At 48.7% G+C, this 17,707-nt stretch overlaps 2 protein-coding genes across 7 annotated transcripts; both read right to left on the reverse strand.

Annotated features, from left to right (window-relative positions):
• Positions 1 to 1,823: 1,823 nt before the first annotated feature.
• On the reverse strand, positions 1,824 to 6,865 carry LOC112900341 (SUPPRESSOR OF GAMMA RESPONSE 1-like). 6 transcript variants are annotated; one of them, XM_025969164.1, is made up of 7 exons: positions 6,650 to 6,865; positions 5,023 to 5,178; positions 4,270 to 4,408; positions 3,511 to 3,697; positions 2,847 to 3,388; positions 2,323 to 2,595; positions 1,824 to 2,214 (listed from the first exon to the last, which is right to left on the reverse strand). In XM_025969164.1, the coding sequence occupies exons 3-7, from the start codon at positions 4,396 to 4,398 to the stop codon at positions 2,152 to 2,154; spliced, it is 1,194 nt and encodes a 397-aa protein (XP_025824949.1). In that variant the 5' UTR covers positions 4,399 to 4,408; positions 5,023 to 5,178; positions 6,650 to 6,865; the 3' UTR covers positions 1,824 to 2,151. The 6 variants fall into 6 exon arrangements, with proteins under 6 accessions (XP_025824949.1, XP_025824946.1, XP_025824945.1 ...); XM_025969161.1 differs by having other exon boundaries at positions 5,556 to 6,865; XM_025969160.1 differs by lacking the exon at positions 5,023 to 5,178.
• Positions 6,866 to 13,373: 6,508 nt separating this feature from the next.
• On the reverse strand, positions 13,374 to 16,686 carry LOC112899789 (beta-1,4-mannosyl-glycoprotein 4-beta-N-acetylglucosaminyltransferase-like). The gene is made up of 2 exons (XM_025968396.1): positions 16,075 to 16,686; positions 13,374 to 14,977 (listed from the first exon to the last, which is right to left on the reverse strand). Exons 1-2 carry the CDS (start codon positions 16,138 to 16,140, stop codon positions 13,877 to 13,879), a joined length of 1,167 nt encoding a protein of 388 aa, XP_025824181.1. The 5' UTR covers positions 16,141 to 16,686; the 3' UTR covers positions 13,374 to 13,876.
• Positions 16,687 to 17,707: the final 1,021 nt, after the last annotated feature.

A 17,707-nucleotide genomic window follows, 5' to 3' on the forward strand; every position in this document is an offset into this window, starting at 1 on the left:
CCACAGATCCGGCCCCATCACGCCTCGGATCCAAACATTCCCTTCATCTTGATAGTCCCAGCAAAGAGATAGAGATACAATGCCATGAGAGGGAGAGGAGGGGAGGGGGATTAAGCCAATAAGGAGAGAAATAAAATTAGGATTCGAAGGGGAGGCATCGCCGACAGGTTTTGTGCGGGATGGGTGTGATCGTGGCCATCTAATCTAGGTGCATGGTGCAGATTGCGCCTTCGCTTAGGAGGCAGGTGGCGATGAGCGGTTAGAACACTTTCCAAGCCTAGGTCCAAGTTGTTGGGCTTAGAGCCCATGCGAAGGCACATAGAAGGACATATGGCTAGGAAATGTGTGGCCCAACTCAAAATGGTTTGCTTAGCCTATACAACAATTATGTTTTTCTATTTATTTTGATGTTGAATGGTGACTGGCCTAATTGATAAATAGACCGGATTCGGTCATACGTAGAAGCATGGCAGGTCAGATGTGTCATATAATTAAGAGAGAAAAATACTATGTGAAAGGAATATACCTTGCTTTGGATGAGCAGGCAATGCGATTGCGCACTTGCACATGGTAACTTCCCATGCATCCCTAGGGAGGGATGGCCCTACGTAGATCCATATCAAGTAAACCGCCACCAAGGGATGCTTGAGGAGCCGGCGGCCTCATGCTCCATGAATGATACATTGTTGACCCGGAGCACAATGAAAAAATTTCACCTTTGCCTTGACGAATGTTAGCTCCCCCATCGAATTCGGGACACAACGGAAACACCACATGCTCCTGGAAATTCAACCGCAGCAAGATCTAGTGAAGTCCTCGCATAGAGACGCCTTCCTCATGGGTCCTGAATCCAATATCTTTCTCTATGGAAGGTCATGGATCTCTCTATCCCCTCCACAGATATGGCCTCATCATGCCTCAGGTTCGAATGTTTCCTCCACCTCAGTAGTACCGGCAAAGAGACACATATGCCACGAGAGAGAAGAGAGACTGGGCCAATAAGGAGAGAAATGAAATTAGGGTTTGAAGAGGGAAGCATAGCCGACAGATTTTGTTCAGGATAGGTGGGATCATGACCATCTGATCTAGATGGCTGGTCTAGATTGCACCATCAATTAGGAGGTAGGTGGGTAGACACTTTCCAAGCCTAGGCCCAAGTTGTTGGGCCCGGAGCTCATGCGTAGACGTGTAGCAGGTCAGATGGGATGGGGAATATGTAACCCAAGTTGGAAGGTTTGGCATCGTCCATACAACAATTAAATTTTCTATTATTATTAGGTTACCTTATGAAGAAAAGAAAATAGAGGACATTGGGTTGACGGGAGATAAAAATACTCTATGGGGACTAAATCAATTAGAGACTATATGCCGACCACACACGACCTAACACTTTCAGTGGTGGAAGGAATGAGTCATATAATTGTGATATTATACCGACCGACTGACCTTCTAATTAGATCCAGATCTTATACTTGTTGTCAGAGCCCAATTCAGTTACTGAAATGTAGAAATCTTATAACGTTATTAAAAGTGCATAGAAAAAATATTATTTTTACTAGATAAAAGAAATATCTCGCCCCACCACCCGGAGGGGGTGGGGGTGTTAGTCGGTGAGGCGTGTGAGAAAAGGAGCCGTGATGTGAGCGTTGGACGTGTGAGCGCCTGCCACGACGGCTCACGGCTGCGGCAGTCGGCTGCTGATGTCGTCATCGCCATGTAGAGGGTTGGATATCATACAACACCCCACCACATCCTTGGACAAACAGGTAAGAGTTCGCAAAGGCAATGTACTAAAACATCGAAGCACCGCTAGCTCAAATTAACTACACAACATCTTTTTTTCATCTTTTGAGGTGGACTAAACATCATCAACACTACACTTATAAGATGTACTACGCATCACACAACAACAACATGGCTATGGCATACAGTTGCTTAGACGGGATGTTTGTCTGGGAACCTCTCTCGGTTCTACCACTACTACTGTACAAAATTTCCCACGAGATGCTGAATTTGCAGGCTTGCACGCTGCAAAATTGCCCAACGAAACGAAGAAGCATCTCATGAGCGGAGGATTCAGACGCTGCAAAGTCATAAAACAAAATTGGCACTTTTCAGCAGTGCCTCTGTTTCCAGCTCCAAGTCTTGGCGTCAGTAGAACTTGAAGCTGTCCGGCCAGCCCCCGAAGCTATCCTGTGAGCCGAAATGTATGTCCTGACAGATCACAAACAAACTCATGAGAATTTCATCTTGAGAACAAGATTGTGACCATGCGATTTTACTGCTTCAAGCGAACAATCTAGTGGCACGAGACAGACTCACAGTTAAACTGATACTATCTGAAGGTGTTCCAAGGCATTGAAAAGTAGTATCCAGATCAGGTAACCCATTAAACAGGTCCGTGTTAGAACCATCGACGGGTATCGGTGCTTCAGGTTCAGGGCCTACACGAGGGGCATCCATGAGCTGCCTCGGTTCATCCGAGGCAGGAAGGTCCGCAACCACAACAGCTGGTGGTAATTCAGCAAACCATGCGGAGCATTCGGCTGCTTCAACCTTCACCCGGCGAATGGATGTGCCACATTCTTCTTCCTCCTGTCACAAAATCAGAAAGCAATATGAAAGAATTTTCTCCAGCGAACCAAAAAAAATTACAGTACCACGAAAACAGTGAACAGGGCTGTTCTAAACATGATACATATGCACAGAGCTATTTTGATCATTAAACATTATGAAGAAGCTGTTTGAATATGATACCTAAAGTAAAAAAAAAACAGAGGACAGCTTTTGGATTTTTATACCTAGCAGCAAGTTGATAAATCGTCACATGTAATAATTGGATTTACCTGATCCACCTGAATGGGGGTATACTGCTCGGTGTCGCATGGGCTGTTGCTCGGGAGACAGGGCTGGGGAGGATCGGTTTTGGGGGTTCTAGGATCGATTTTTGCAGCAGATGGCTCCGAATTTGGGGTTCTAGGATCGATTTTTGCAGCAGATGGCTCAGATTCTAGTTCAACATCATCCATTTCAGACTTGTCATTTTTCTTTGACAGCAATTGGTAGAATACTTTGGAGACGACCAATTCACCATTCGCTTCATCTTCATCTGCACCAAGATGATACTGATGCATCACCCAGTTGTCTCTATCTATCTTGCTGCCACCTCTCTTAGAACCTCTGTAAAGAACTAAGATCTTCTTCCAGCCTATCTTGAAACCATTCTCGTCATATATGGGTTTGGATGCTCCAGTCTTATGCCACCTAATGTGCTCATCACAAACACTGTCATTATTGCCAGTAATCTTGCGACGCTTGCGATGACCACAGCCATATGCGTTTGATACTTTATGGAAGAAATGGAGGCTGCTACCATCCATCTTTATACCTACCAGAACAATAGAAATGCATATGAGTTAATCAACTTAAGATAACAACAAGACATGAGATAATTTCTTAGTACGAAAAAGCATTGATCAATTCAAAAGTAAATAAATAATAATAATGTACCTGGGAGATTTTTGGGATGTGTATAGCAAATTCCCTCCATCTCTGCTATAGTAGGTATAAATTCATCAATAAGTGCACGGGAATTCGAATTCTGCAGGCTGGATTTTCCTTGTAAATGCTGAAGGAGTTCTAAATCTGACGGATCAAATTTGACACCAGCAGGAAGTTCAGGCCACACTAAAGAAACCTGAAAATCAAGATATGAGGTTCCAAAGAGAAACAAAAACGTCCAAAATATGAAACATGCCGGACAATGTTAACTGAATCAAGCAAAAAAAATGTTTTGTTTGTATCAAATCTTTGTTAGAGCTAAGGTTAGGCAGGTCTTATGGCTAAGAAAGTGACGGTGTGACAGTGAAGCAATGACTAATCACTTCTCTGAAAAAGAACGCTTAGCTTTAACCGTGGCTGTGGTCATTAGGCTTGGAACAGAACAGCATACTACCAGACAAAGATTCGTTTTCTTGTTTTATCTATTCCTATCTCTATCTGTTTCCGGAAACAAAGAACATTGTCAGCTCATCAAGATGAGTATGATGGAACTAGCCATTATGTTGCACAACAAGTCTACAAACTAACCATTAAGTAAAAGAGCAAATAACCTGCAAAAGGAAGTGTTCCTAAAGTTCTACTTGTGTTGGATCAGAGTGCTTGCATGGAAGGACATATTCGAAATTCAATGAGGCTATCAAACGACTGGGCAATAAAATACACATAGCAGTCATTAACTCATGACTACAAATAGTTAACTGAACTTACATTACTAGTGTCAATGCCACATTCGCAGTTGGGGCACTTGATATATGGTTCTGCAACCAATTCACCAAGTCGAAGACTGATCAACTGAGTGGCGTTTCTTATTCTTTTAACGAGTCCCACCCCAGTCATAATCCACGAACTGCAGAAAGGTAGAACATCCATTCATGTTAGGATTTTGAAAGGATCTTTTGAATCTCACAGATGATAAATTTAAGCAAAGATTATTTAAAGAGAAAGGGAAAGTACAAGTGATGATGTGTAGCAAACACATGATCCAAAGAACATTGGACAATTAGGCAATGGGCACAAGGATATGATGTGGTGGTCTCATCTCTCTAACCCTAAACATGTGGTCTACAGAGCAGAACATAAAGGTATAAATAAGAAGTCCACATTGGAGATTGAAGCTAACTCAGTTTAAGACGTAAACACATTCTAGCACAATGCAAATCACTATTGTCAATTCTTGTTTATGAATAGAAAATACTATTGATCTGAAGGACAAGCTATCCCTAACAATGTAATACATAGACAGCGTAGCTTAGAGACTAGGTTAAGCTGCAAATTAAGAAAGTTTTGGAAGTTTAAAAATGAATGTGTACTGCTAGGTTCGATTATAGGGCATTCACTACCACATCATAAGGCCAAGTAAGCTATTAATTCAACAGTTAACCATCCTAGAAAAATTTACTGCCTTGTACTTTACTCCAATAAAAACGGTAGGAATGAGATCATCAGCTGTCTTATTTTGACCTCGTTTGCTGATCTCGACATCTGATTTGCCAGAGGGACACCCATGGCCACCGACCCCAGTGGCATGCTATCTAGGAGCTGATGACTTCCCCGAATCCTTGCCACTTTCTGTCCCATTATGATCAAACAAGCAATGACCAACATCACTTATAGTGCCTAGCAAAAGGAAGAGAAGAATTGCACCATTTATCACTGCTCGTTCCTCAACTTGAACTGCAACTTTGTCAAGGTGCTCTGCCACACACACACACCAGGAGGAGGAGGCTAAACAGAGCACTTTCTCACCTGACCTTACTAATCCACATTCTGCCCCCATTTTGATCCAGAAATCAAAGGCCAATGTCATTGATAGTGGGCATCAAAATGTGAGAAACAAACCTTGCCATCTATCACAGCACAGTGCTCATTCCTCCACAAAAAAGAAACACCACGAGGCTAAACAGAGCACTCTGACACTCTTGACCTTTCTCTTTTAGAGTTTGAGAGACCCATTCTCATTGCAAAGAGAAGTACCAAGAAAGTTCAACTCTTACCTTACTCGGTCCTTCAACTAGCAGTCACAAACTGGCAATCGTGGTCACATTGGGATGGCATATACGAAGCACTAGTACTCTGTGTTCATCCCCCAGTGACTGTCATTTTCGCATCACCCATTCACCCAGTACCTGCAGCGATGGGCCATCCACACACATAGACCTCAAATTTCCTGCTTTGCAGCCACATCAGAATCAACGAAACCCAGTATCAGATCAGCACTTTCAGCTGCGATCGGGCAACACCGCAGGATGGATCAGTCTCCACCGAACTAAAACATTCCTCTGCTTTTCTTCCAGCCCTCTGGCACCTCAACAGGCTCCAAAACCCCTCCTTGGCTTCCTTCCAGTGGAAGCTTGCACTTGCACCTCAACAGACTGCAAAACCACTGCACCCGAGATGGGTGTACGAAGTGAAGATTCGACGAAGTTTCTGAAGATTCGGTAGTCTGAACTCCGCCCTGCAGTTCCAGAATTCCTCCTACTAGAACAAACAGCTGCCGGATCCCTTCTCTGGCTCGCAACCATCAGTCCATCACAGATCAATGGAGCTCGGCCGGTGTCAAAATCAATAGGGGTCAGCCGCGATCGACCACCAGCCTGCACAGGATCAGTCTCCGTACCCCAGCTTGCAGCAAACGGAGCCCTCTCTCTGCTTCCTTCCAGCGGAAGCTTCCTCCTGCACCTCGACGGACCGCCAAAACCCAGCCTTCCCGCGGCGAGAAACGCCGGGAAATCGCACGGGGGAGCGGCCGCGCGGCGTCCCAACCGGCCCGCCGCCGGCCGATCTCGCGCACATTCCGCCGTCGGAGACCATCCCGCCGCCCGCAAGCTCAAGAGCACCAGATCGGTCCCATCCAGAACCAGGGCCGCGCACCGCACCGAAATCGCCACCTCGTCGAATCGATCGGCCCGAGGAACCAAGATGCCCCCTCCGAATCCGCCGCAAGACCCCGAACCCGCTGAGCGGCCGAGCAAGGGGGGGAACAGGCTCGTTGCTCATCGACACGCAGAGACGGAACCGATGGTAGTAGTAATAAGAAAGACTAAACAGAACAGAACAAAAAAAATTCACCCAGGAAAGCGCGACTTACTTTTCCATGGCGGGCGGGGAGCGGCGGCGGCGGCGGAGTTGGAGCCGGCTGCTGCTGCGCGTGGAGCGCGAGCATCCGAGAGGGGGGAGATAACTTGTGACGACGCGAGCGAGGGTGGGGGGAGTGCCGGGTGTTCGGCTGCTTTTATAGTGGCGACGCGCGCAGGGGCGCAGACTAGTGAGGAGGGTAAAGACCAGGAAGTCGCGCTCGTCTCGCGCCCGATAAGCACCGCGCTGCGCGGCTCGTTCTCGTTTTGGCCACCGCGACAAGCAACCCCCCTCCTCTTTCTCCTCTGTATTTGCCTGCCCGGGTCTCGGTGCGGTGCGCGGACCGGGTCTCGGCCCGGGTCTCGGCTTTGAGCTCTGGCTCGGCATGGCCGGGTTGGGACTAGGCAGTTCAGCCGTGGACTGCGCCCGCCACGCTGTCGGCTGGGCACGGTCACCCCCTCTCGCGCTCGACGGGCTCAGGGCGAGCGGCGAGGCGAATCCATCGGCGCTCGTGCTTGGCAATGGCGTTCCATGCGGGGACGGGTTCAGGGCCAGCGTGGCGGAACGGGTGCGGAGCAGATGGACGGATCCCACCGCGAGCGGGGGCAAAGCCGAGCCAAGCTCCGCCTGTGGGACCCACAGTGAGGCTTGGGTGGGACCCGCGTCCCCACTCGCTACATTGTCCCTAGCCTGTGCTCCCGTCGGGGTGCCGCGTGCCGCCGCGTCACTGGCCGTGGTGAGCCAGTCAGCACATTCCCCGCGCCCTCTTTTCTTGCGCCGCAAGACAAAGATGCCCAAATTCCTTGTGCAGCTCTGATCACTCACGCGATTGCACACAAAAAAACGCATCACACAAAAGGCCCGGCTAATTTGCGGGCGTTCGGTGGAAAAACTTTTTTTTTACGGCGTGACCCCAATGACTCTCAAGATAGGCAGAAACACCTTACCAAAACTGTGAAGAAATGCGTTACGAAAAAGGCCCGGCTAATTTGCGGGCGCCCGGTGGTAACGGTCCATCAAAAATTTTCCCGGCGCGCCCCCGTGACTCACAAGATTGGAAGAAACGTCTTGTACAAAAAAAATAGGAAGAAACGCATGATGGAAAAGGTCCGGCTAATTTGCAGGTGCTTCGGTGGTAAGGGTTCCATCGAAACTTTTTTCCAGCCGATCTCGATGACTCGCAAAACGGGAACGGACAAGCGATAGAAAAGTCCCTGCTAATTTACAGGCGCCTGGTGGTAATGGTAAAAAAAAAATTCAGAGGAACCCCGATAACTCACGAAACATGAACGAACGCGTGACAGTAAAGTCCCGTGTAAGTTGCGGACGCCCGATGGTACCAGTCGGGCCGAAAGATTTTAGACTGTGTGTTGAAGAAGATTCCTTGTAGTACTCCATCCCTTCACTTCTCTTTTTTCACGCTAACGGCTCAGACACATCTTTCCCTCTGGTCCTCCAGCTTCACCCACACTTGACACATCTTTCACGTGCAAATGGATTCATTTTCGGGAAAAAATGGGGAATGGGCGAGAGTAGAATCAAAATTACTTTATATGCACAACTATAAAAGGCAAACTATATGCATGAATAATTTATTTACACCAAGTAGATATGAAACGAATCCATGCAAAAGTGTATAGCACACAAATTTATATGAGAAAAAAATAAAATACGCAAAGCTTACGTGAGCAACATTTATGAGCGCAGATTGTGTAGCAAAAAATCAACAAAATCCATATAATTTTCAAAAACAAAAGAAAATATGCACATAATATGTGCGTACAAAAATATATTTCGTGTGTGTGTGAGAGAGAAGGTGGATACGTATTTTGCTCAGAATGTTCACTGAAGAAATATATAGACCCAAGAGAGGAGTGAACGACGCCCGGTCGTCCTGTCGGCAATCGGGCCTCCAGCAGTCAAACGGAACTTTCGTCATAGTACCTGTACCTGACTGACGATGCGGGAGCCGATGAGGATACCATACCGGTGGGAACCTGCGATTGGCGGGTAACATCCGCCTGCCGCGCGCTATGGAGCTCGCTCCATCGTCGTCACCGGCCGGCTCGCCGGACGACTGGGACTGGGAGGTCCCACCGGTCAAAAGGGAACCATGACTTGACTGAATTGACTCGGGGACTTCAGCACGTTCCTGCAACAAGCAAAGCATTCAACGCAACCAGCAGGGGTTCTCTCTGTTTTTTTTGTTTGAATCAAATGCAGCTAGGGCCGGGCCTCCCTATCGACCAACTCCTACTCGCGAGCAACAACGATGAAGAACGGTACGGTCTATCGCCTGTTCGCGCGTATAAACATGCACGCACGCACCCAGTACACGGTACACGTAACCGGTTTGGATCAACGTCGCAGGATGGGTGGCGCAACGCAGGCGACCGGTTTGGATCAGGCGCTGCTGCTGATTCGACCGTGTGGCTTGCACGAAAAAGCTCGTTCCCGCCGCTTGTACACCGGTACGCGGATCGGAGCAGCAGGCTGTCTGAGTGCCTTTTGGTGTATCAGTGTCAGCAGGCTTGTTGCTAGTGCTACGCTGCCCGGTTGCGGGGAGCACGAACACCGAAGACACCGGTCCTCCGACGAGCACGGGCCTGCCCGCTCTCTAGGGTCGCTGGCTCTGGCCCTCTGGCGCTACAAGCTGCCAGCCACAAGGCCACCAGCCCCCACCACAACACTGGTCGAGCATGACCGCCGACTGGCGAGAGTCAGCGCAGACCCCGCGCCGGCAACCCCCGAGGCCCCGACCCCCTCTTTTTCTTGCCCCGCAAGGCAAAACGGCCAGTGCCTTTCCCGCGGTGGGCCCCCGTCGACCCCCGCAAACCGCAAACGGACACGCGCGCAGCCACCTGCCGCGGCCGCGGAACCATGGGGGATGGGGGACAGTTCAGGGAGCCACTAAGCCAGCACCAGCAGCCCAGCAACGCCCCGACACTTTGGTCGAAACCCCCCGGGATTAGCCCGAATGAACCGGCTCCATGTGAACGGGGGAGGGGGACAGACGGCTGCGAGCCTGCGAAGGTCAGAAAATGTGTTGAACTGTTGAAGGAGTCGACGGCGAATAAACGGAGTTTCTAAGGACGGGCACGTAAAAATTCCCCATGCCAGAGTCAGAGGGCTAGATGAGAGCTGGTGAGGGGGAGGGCGACCCCAGTTTCCTAGAAGATCCCATGGCATGGCAGATCCGATCCCCTTCGTCCCCCGTTACGGGCCAGCGGTCACGTCGCTGTAAATGCTCTTGGATTCGTTTCCGCCTGACGAGTGACGACGCCGCCTCCTTTGCGGCGAAGGAAAAAGGAGGATGCGTGACTCGGGGCGATCCGGCGCAGCGGATTGGGGGGATCGGGCGTTAGATTGTGGCATGAGGGTGGGTGCGGACGAGGGTGATGTTCTTGTCGAGGTGATGATTCGTAAAGTATCATCTGAAGCGTACCAAAATATATTTAATGCGGGAGTGCCTATGCGAATGGTGTTTTGGGCCGCAATCAGATCCGTTTATGGTTGATTGTTTGCAGGTGCTATGCTTCCATCTAAAGAGAAAAGATTCTGTACATAAAAAAATAGGGATAATGATATCAACCACGTGTAAATTCGAAATTTGAAAAAGCTAGTCCAAATTAAATTTAGATGGCACCATTATCTTTATTACGACGAGAACTTCAAAACAAGATCACACTTACCTATATTTGCAAGATATTTTTAAAATATATTTTTTAAATTCTCAATAATAAATTTCGGCTAGTGGAAATAAATATTTTAACAACACGAACAAATGATTATTTTCTACGAACAGAAAGTTAAACATAATAGACAAATAATATGTACAACGAATAAAATATCACACATCACGAACATCTGATTCTACCAGGTAAATAATAAAAACGAATATCATGAACAAATGAGTCAACATTACAGAATAATTTAATCTACAAAGCCAACAAATAATTTGTTGGCGCGAACAAATTAGTTACATATAGAATTTTTTTACATGAATGATAAATACATCTACATCGTTAACAAATATCTTTATAAGTATATATACACGTGCTAAACAAGTTAGCATATAAAAGAAATAAATTATTTCACACACCAATTTATGAATCTACAATATTAATAAATTAGTATACATTGAAGAAATAGTTTTATACTGTAATTTATTATTCTTCATTGCGAGTAAGTAATTTGCATAGTAGATAATCCAATCAAATATGAACATATATTTAATAACATATAATTATAAAACGAATACAAATGATACAAACTATGAAAAAAAGTAGAAACTAGTTTTAAAAATAAAAAGATCAAGATAAGAATATAAAAGGGAAATAAGTATAAATAAAAGGAGAAAGAAAAAAATCTATATATGCAAGCTTAGAATAAAAATAGAAAAAAGGAAAGAAAAGAGTGAAGGAAAGGAATAAAAGTAATAAAGAAAAGGAAAGAAAAGAAAAAAATACTCCCGTGATACAAGCATAGGCTGCATATTTACATATTTCATGCATGCATACATAATAAATATTTTATTTTAAAATTCAATTATATATGCAATAAATATGGATAAAATAAATTATTAAATAAATACAAATTACTTCTCAAGAAAGGAATATTTATATGAGCTTTAGAAATGAAAAAGGAGGGAAAGAGGAAAATAAATAAATATTAAATACAAAGCATTACAAGGAAAAAAGAAATAGAAAACAAAAATTAGAACAAAACAAATATAATTGGAGAAATAAACACAAAGAAGGAGAAGAAAAAAAATACTATAACGCTTGTTGGAGTCTCGTAGAAAAAATAAATAATAAATTCAATCCCACGCTCCATGTAGTGGCGGATATACAGGGAGCTAGAGGGATCAAGCCCCCTCCCAAAAATCAAAAATCAATGAATACCCCTCTAAACCCCCTCTATTTCTGGAACAAAATAAAGAAGAAGAGAGGAGAAAGAAGAAGAGAAGGGGAGGAAAAATAAAAGAAAGGAGATAAGCTCCCTCCTCTTCTTGGCTGCTGGATTCCCCGCTTGCTCCGCGAACTGCAGGCCCCGGGCCCCGCACACACCTTCTGCACGTCTTCGGTCTCCTCCTATATCCTGCTGCATGGTTACATGCACGACCGCGTGAGCTAAGTTGACCGTGCGGACCAAGTTGATTTGACAGCATCTGCTGCAAATATTAAATGGGCCGATTCACACCGCCACCGGCTGCGCTAGCTCCAGTGATAGGGTCAAAGTTTGTAGCGCAGGGCCTTGGCGAATTAACGGCGAGCAGTGCACGCAACAAAACGGGCTGCGCCACTATTGGGCCGAATAAGCAAAAGAAACGGTCCAACAAAACGCTTCAGGCGATGGATTCATGTTTTGCATGCGTCAGGCCATGGATTCATGTTCTGTATCCGATATATAGCCCTTGCGGTTCTTGTCAGCTTGTTGGGAAAGCGCAGTGCGCACCGGTGGTGGCATCTGGTTCGGCGCTAACTAACCGAGTGTCGGAGTGTGTGTAGTGGCCCTTGAATGATGCGCCATCCTGATTAGGCCCAGATCGTCATCCACCTACTTCTCGCACGAAGCCCAACCCAGATAAAGGCCCATAGAAATATCTGGTGGGAAATTAGATATCCGTTCTTTGCGCTAACACGGCCCACCAAGCTAATGGAATTGCGCAAATCCTGATTTCTGCGCCGCGGTTTGAGAGCGATGACAGAGGCAAGTGAAGCGTAGACGGGCATCAAACGCCAACGACCTCGCGTCCTCGCCTCGCCGCTACGGCGAAATGTCGCGATCCCGTCCGTCGCCCGTCCCGGCGGCGCGACGCTCCGACAAGGCGGCAACCGCACCGCTCGCGGGCTCGCGGCCAGCGGAGCTCGAATCCCGAGGGGGGTTCACGCACCTGGCGCCGTCAAGTCAACGGTGCGGGGCACATGACATGCCCTCCAAAAGGCACGGAGCTTTCAGACTTCAGGTTTCAGCGACGCGGGAACCGATGCGGAGACCGGGAGGGAACAGCAAATCTTTGACTGCGGCCGGCCGGGCCATCATCAGTTCTTCACCGGCGTCGCCTTGAGGTGAGACCGGTCAGGGCATGGACCTCAAGTCCGTGCCAGTCGGACCCTGATTTGACTCGGGGACCAGCGGAAGCAGCAGTACATGGGACATGAGAGCATGTCAGGCGAGAGCATCCCTGCTTGGCTGCTTTGGCTGTCCGGACTGGGACAGCCCGACTGTCCCGACGACACTGAAACGCCGCAGCCTGCAGGGGCGCGGGCCTATGAAACAGGCAGGCAGGAGCAGACATGCCCTGACAGAAGAGAGCAGACCATACTGCAGCACGGGAGGTCGGGAACCGGAGCCTGTTCGCGCCTCCACGGAACTGTAGTGAGTAATAAAGAGTGGTTTCAAGCTTTTCAAAAAAAAAAATAGTAGTTTCACAGGATGGTCAAACACTAGACATCTCAGTGTCACCAGGACGCTACACACATTGAGACACTCGTGCTACTCCAGGAGGTAGCAATGGATGAACATGGGACGTATGACAGAACTATCAGAAGGAAGCGAACCAACAGTTACATCAGGTCAAATGCCAGTCTAGGATCTGCCAATAACATTCTGTTGCTCTTGCAGCACAGAGCAATATAGTTACAACATCGTTTCCTAAAAAAAACATTTTCGGCAGCAAAATTCAGTGAGGCGTTGAAAATGCTGGTGGCTCAGCTGCTGGCAGCACCATGCCGTGATCAGAAATAAGAAACTTAATGCGGTAATATTCTGGAAGCCAAGAGTTTTGTACAAGGAATCCAGAAATTTAGCAACACCCATCGACAAAAGGCAGCGCAATAGCAGCGCGAGAATAGGACCAGATGCGTATGTAAATTGTATGCAGAGTAAGACCAGTTTTCTACAGGCATGTAGTTCTGGGATATCACTTGGTTTTGCAAAATCTACAACAGCCCTTTTGAGTTCATATATCAATCAGGGAAGTAATGGATGACAAGGACACCTGGTTGTACACACACACTGAGCATGCACTATGCTGCTAGATCCTCTTCCCATGTCTGATTACAGAGCACAAAGTCAGCGGCTTCCTCTTCATCCACAGACCACTTCCCCCAAGCAATTGTCCAACTATGTTAGCCAATCGTACCAGATGCAACTGCCAAAGCCATCCGGGCCTCGACGAAGACAACAGATGTGCAGTGGCACCCATACACAGCAGATTGCAGGGTGAACCACAAAATTAGCCACTTTCTCTCCTGCAGTTGCCCGGTAGAAGGTATCTAAAGCGCTCGACATTCTTTAGCAGATAACTAGGAAGATGAACAGCAGAATATGTGCTTGGGATCGGCCCCAACTTGGCGATGATTTCCTGGAATGTGTACTCTTCTGGAAGCATGTCAAAAAGATCTGCCCCTCTGCAGATGACATCTTGAATCCTATCAGGGTTCAGGAAGTACTTGAACCTGATCCGGTCCACATGACTATAAGCTTGCATTTTGAAAGCAAAATCGCTTATGTAGCGGAAGCAAAAGCTGCAATGCCACCCTGAATCAGCAAGAAGCTCATCTGTCTGCCGGAAGTGTGCATACCTCGTCTTTCCAGATCGGTACCTGTGTATTGATGCCCTCCAGCTCTTGTCATCCAGGAAAAACTCAAACGAGTAAAGATAATTCCTGAGCTGAAGATGAAGTATATCTGGAATGTCATCGCACCACCTCAAGAGGTCTATTGTGTGACCGCTTGGGATTTCATCAACATCTGACATGATCAGCAGGTCATCATCTTCTATTTTTGCAATCTTAATAAGCTGGTCCAGGGCAACCCTCTGATATGACTCCTCAACAAATGGGTTCTCCCCCCTCACGAACCTTCCCCCAATCATACCATATGTCAGCCGTGATTCAGCAAACCCAAATCGATGACGGTTTTCCTTGAAGTGGAGGGGCTTTTTCATGCCAGTGAATGTTGAGTTGGACTCAAGAAGCACAAACTCTGACACATAGGGACTAAGCTCATTCCAGCGGATCTCAAGGATATCAAGCTCATTGCTGAAGAGTACAGCATCAAATACACGGCGAGGGGTATCCCGGACTTTCCACCCGTGCAACTCGCAGAGATTCTCCATGGTGACATTCTCATGGTAGTAATGAGGGATTGTCTTGAAGGGCTTGGGAGGAGATTCCCAGATTGGGCGGAGGAAGTATGTGACCTTCTGACCATGCGCATATATCATTAAGATTAGGATTGGCACACCAATCAAGAGGGCCATAAGTGCCCTGAGATCAAATCCCCGTAGCGCACACTTTAGTCTTGACATGGTCAGAGCTGCCTTTGACACAGGCTGCAAATGAATTCATCAACCATATAAGAAATCAAAGAAGCAATAGTTGACAACAGGAAATCTGTCAGGCAAATAAGAACAGCAGCTATCTGCATACCAACTACTCAACTGAACTCTATAAAATTCAAGTATACACATGTTCTTTTAGGGAGCCTAAACACATGTATTAGCCACCACCTATCCCCAAAGCAACAAACTTTGCCATAACCAAAGGCTGCTTACCTAAGAGAGATAAACTCCAGAAGCAATATCCCAAACATCACCTTTTCTCAGCACAAGGTTTGTTATTTTCCAGGAAAAAGCATCAAAAGCTAACCAGAAGCTGACTAGCACCGCACAGAACTAGCAAAGAACAAAACCTAATGCCACAACTACATGCACGAAGGGCTGAAAGCTAAGACAACAACGAGCACGAGGTTAGCAAAATCATATAAACCAGGAACTGCAGACCTAAAGCGTTAGGAACTAGCAATGCCCAACAGAACTAAATCAGCTTTGGTAACAACAGCACTTGAAGCCACTAATTGACATGGTCACCAAAAGGCCGCAACTTTTCCTGTCCGTCCAAAGGAATTAAACATTCCAAAATTCTGCAAATTCGCAGAAGCCCAAAACTCTCATGATGGAATAAAAGAAAGCAGAAGAGTCTTCCCCAAACTCATCCAAAGACATATTCCCGAGCTCCAAAATGTCATGCCGAAACACGCAATTCCGCCACGTCGCGATATTCTGCCACCCGAAAGGCGTGAAGAATTCGTGCTCCGAAGTCCCACGGCCAAACACCTAATCCCCCCGTCGCCCATGCCAGTGCAGATCAACGACAACGCACGGGCATGGAACAGCAACGGCCTCCACGCCCAAATCCAACCGGCATCCCATCCAAAACCCGGAACTTTGCACGCGGCGCACTACACGCGTGACGCATCCCGGCGCCTGCCGCACGGCCAGGTCATGGCGGGTACGGCCCGAATGCGCCAGGCACCCGCGGCAAAGAGGCGTCAAGGCGGGCCGAGGAACCCGCCCCCGCGCCGCGCGTGGCAGATCTGGCAGCGGAGGGAAGGAAGGAAGCGCGGGGGACAGGGAGGGGCGGGCCTCACCTCGCCGCACACGCCGTCGCAGATGCCGTCGGTCTTCTTGTACCCGTAGTGCCCCGCCTCCGGCATCGCGGCGCCCCCACACGCCAGGAGGAAGCCCCCCCCGCGCCGGAGCGAACGAATCCGACCGAGACGCCGGGCGGCCGGGGAGCGACGGGAACGGCAAAATCCCCCCCGGGAAGGACCCGCCGCGCGGGAGCAGCGGCCCCAATGGCGCGCCGATCGAGCCCGGGGAGCGGGTGGGTGGCGCCCGCGCCGGCGATCGCCCGCCGGGGCGGGGCGGGACTCCGGCGGCCGGCGCTCTCCCAGCTCCGGCCCTCGCGGCTATCCGTCGCTCGCGTGGCAGCGGGGGAGGCGGGCCTGCACGCGGCGGTGATTAGTGAGTGGGGGGAGGGGGATCCGCGGGGTCGCCGGCGCAGGAGCGAGAGGGGCGCCTCGTTTGGAGCCGCCTAATTATAGCCGTTCGGGCGGTGCGGTGCGGCGCGGCGCTGGTGCGGGTGGCTGGTGCGGCCTGCGGCTGCGGCTGCGGGCGTGGCGCCACCCTCATATCCATCGCCCGCCCCCGGGGGCCGGGGCTTCCGAGCTGGGCGATTTTGTCCTCAGGCTTGTGGGTCGGGGCGGGGGAGCGATTCCTAGCCTAGGCTACGCACCCATCGACAGCGCCACTAGTGGCGCGTCGTGTATTGGTGGCTACGTACATTGGCAGGACAGGTACCCGATTTTAATCGCCAGATGCCTACTAGATATACCACCCATTGACACGGTCTATTTCAGAGACAGCTTGGTGTTGGTGGCGTATTTGTATTAAAGATCTTATGAAGCAGGCCAAAAATATATATATTATGATACACTAAAATATAAAAGGTCTGATATTTGCGAAGTCTTGATAGCGACGTTTTAGAAGTTGCAGCCGTACAGAAAAACTCAGCTTTTTTTATCCGCAAAAGAACAAGCATCCAGCTTTTTATCCTATGGTTACCAGCGAATTTGGCATCCAGATTTATTTACCACGGAACTCGTTCTGATCCATGATGACTTTTTTTTCAAAAAAAAACAGAGAGAGAAAGGCACAAGAAGCTAATCGTTTCCCATGGCGACGAGGACAGTCTCAGCCTGTGATGCGACGATGCCAAGGCATCCAGGTGAGACGCCCTCTGCAAACTAGTTGTAGCATAGAATCACATGCTAATCCTCTGCCCCTTGTTCGCTGGATACTATCCACATTGCGCAACAGAATCAGAATAGTCGGGCAGCGAAGTTGCCGTATCCCCCCGTCATCATCCTCGTCCGCCTCCACCAACCCAAAACCATCATCATCCTCACAGGAAGAGGAGCACGCCTCGCACGCCCATTTCCGGCATCGTATTCGCGAAAACTAGGACCAGACTTGGCCGCTTGGCCCCAATCCGGCGATCCCCATCCCTCGAGGGCATCTTTCTACCACTGGGGAGTGGGGACGCCAAGCATGTGTGTGTCCCACACAAAGTCCCCCAAAGTTCTCGCGTCCCCTGTTATTTTTTGCTCCGGGCCATTTCTTTAGCCGGAGATGGCATCGTGCTCGTGCTACCGGGGCCGGAGGTTTGACCGGATCCTGCCTTTTCTGCGAGCCCACCGGCGCCGCGGAGCGAGGAGCACG

This window comes from Panicum hallii, chromosome 7 (genome assembly GCF_002211085.1).
Source record: "Panicum hallii strain FIL2 chromosome 7, PHallii_v3.1, whole genome shotgun sequence".
Lineage (NCBI taxonomy): Eukaryota > Viridiplantae > Streptophyta > Magnoliopsida > Poales > Poaceae > Panicum > Panicum hallii.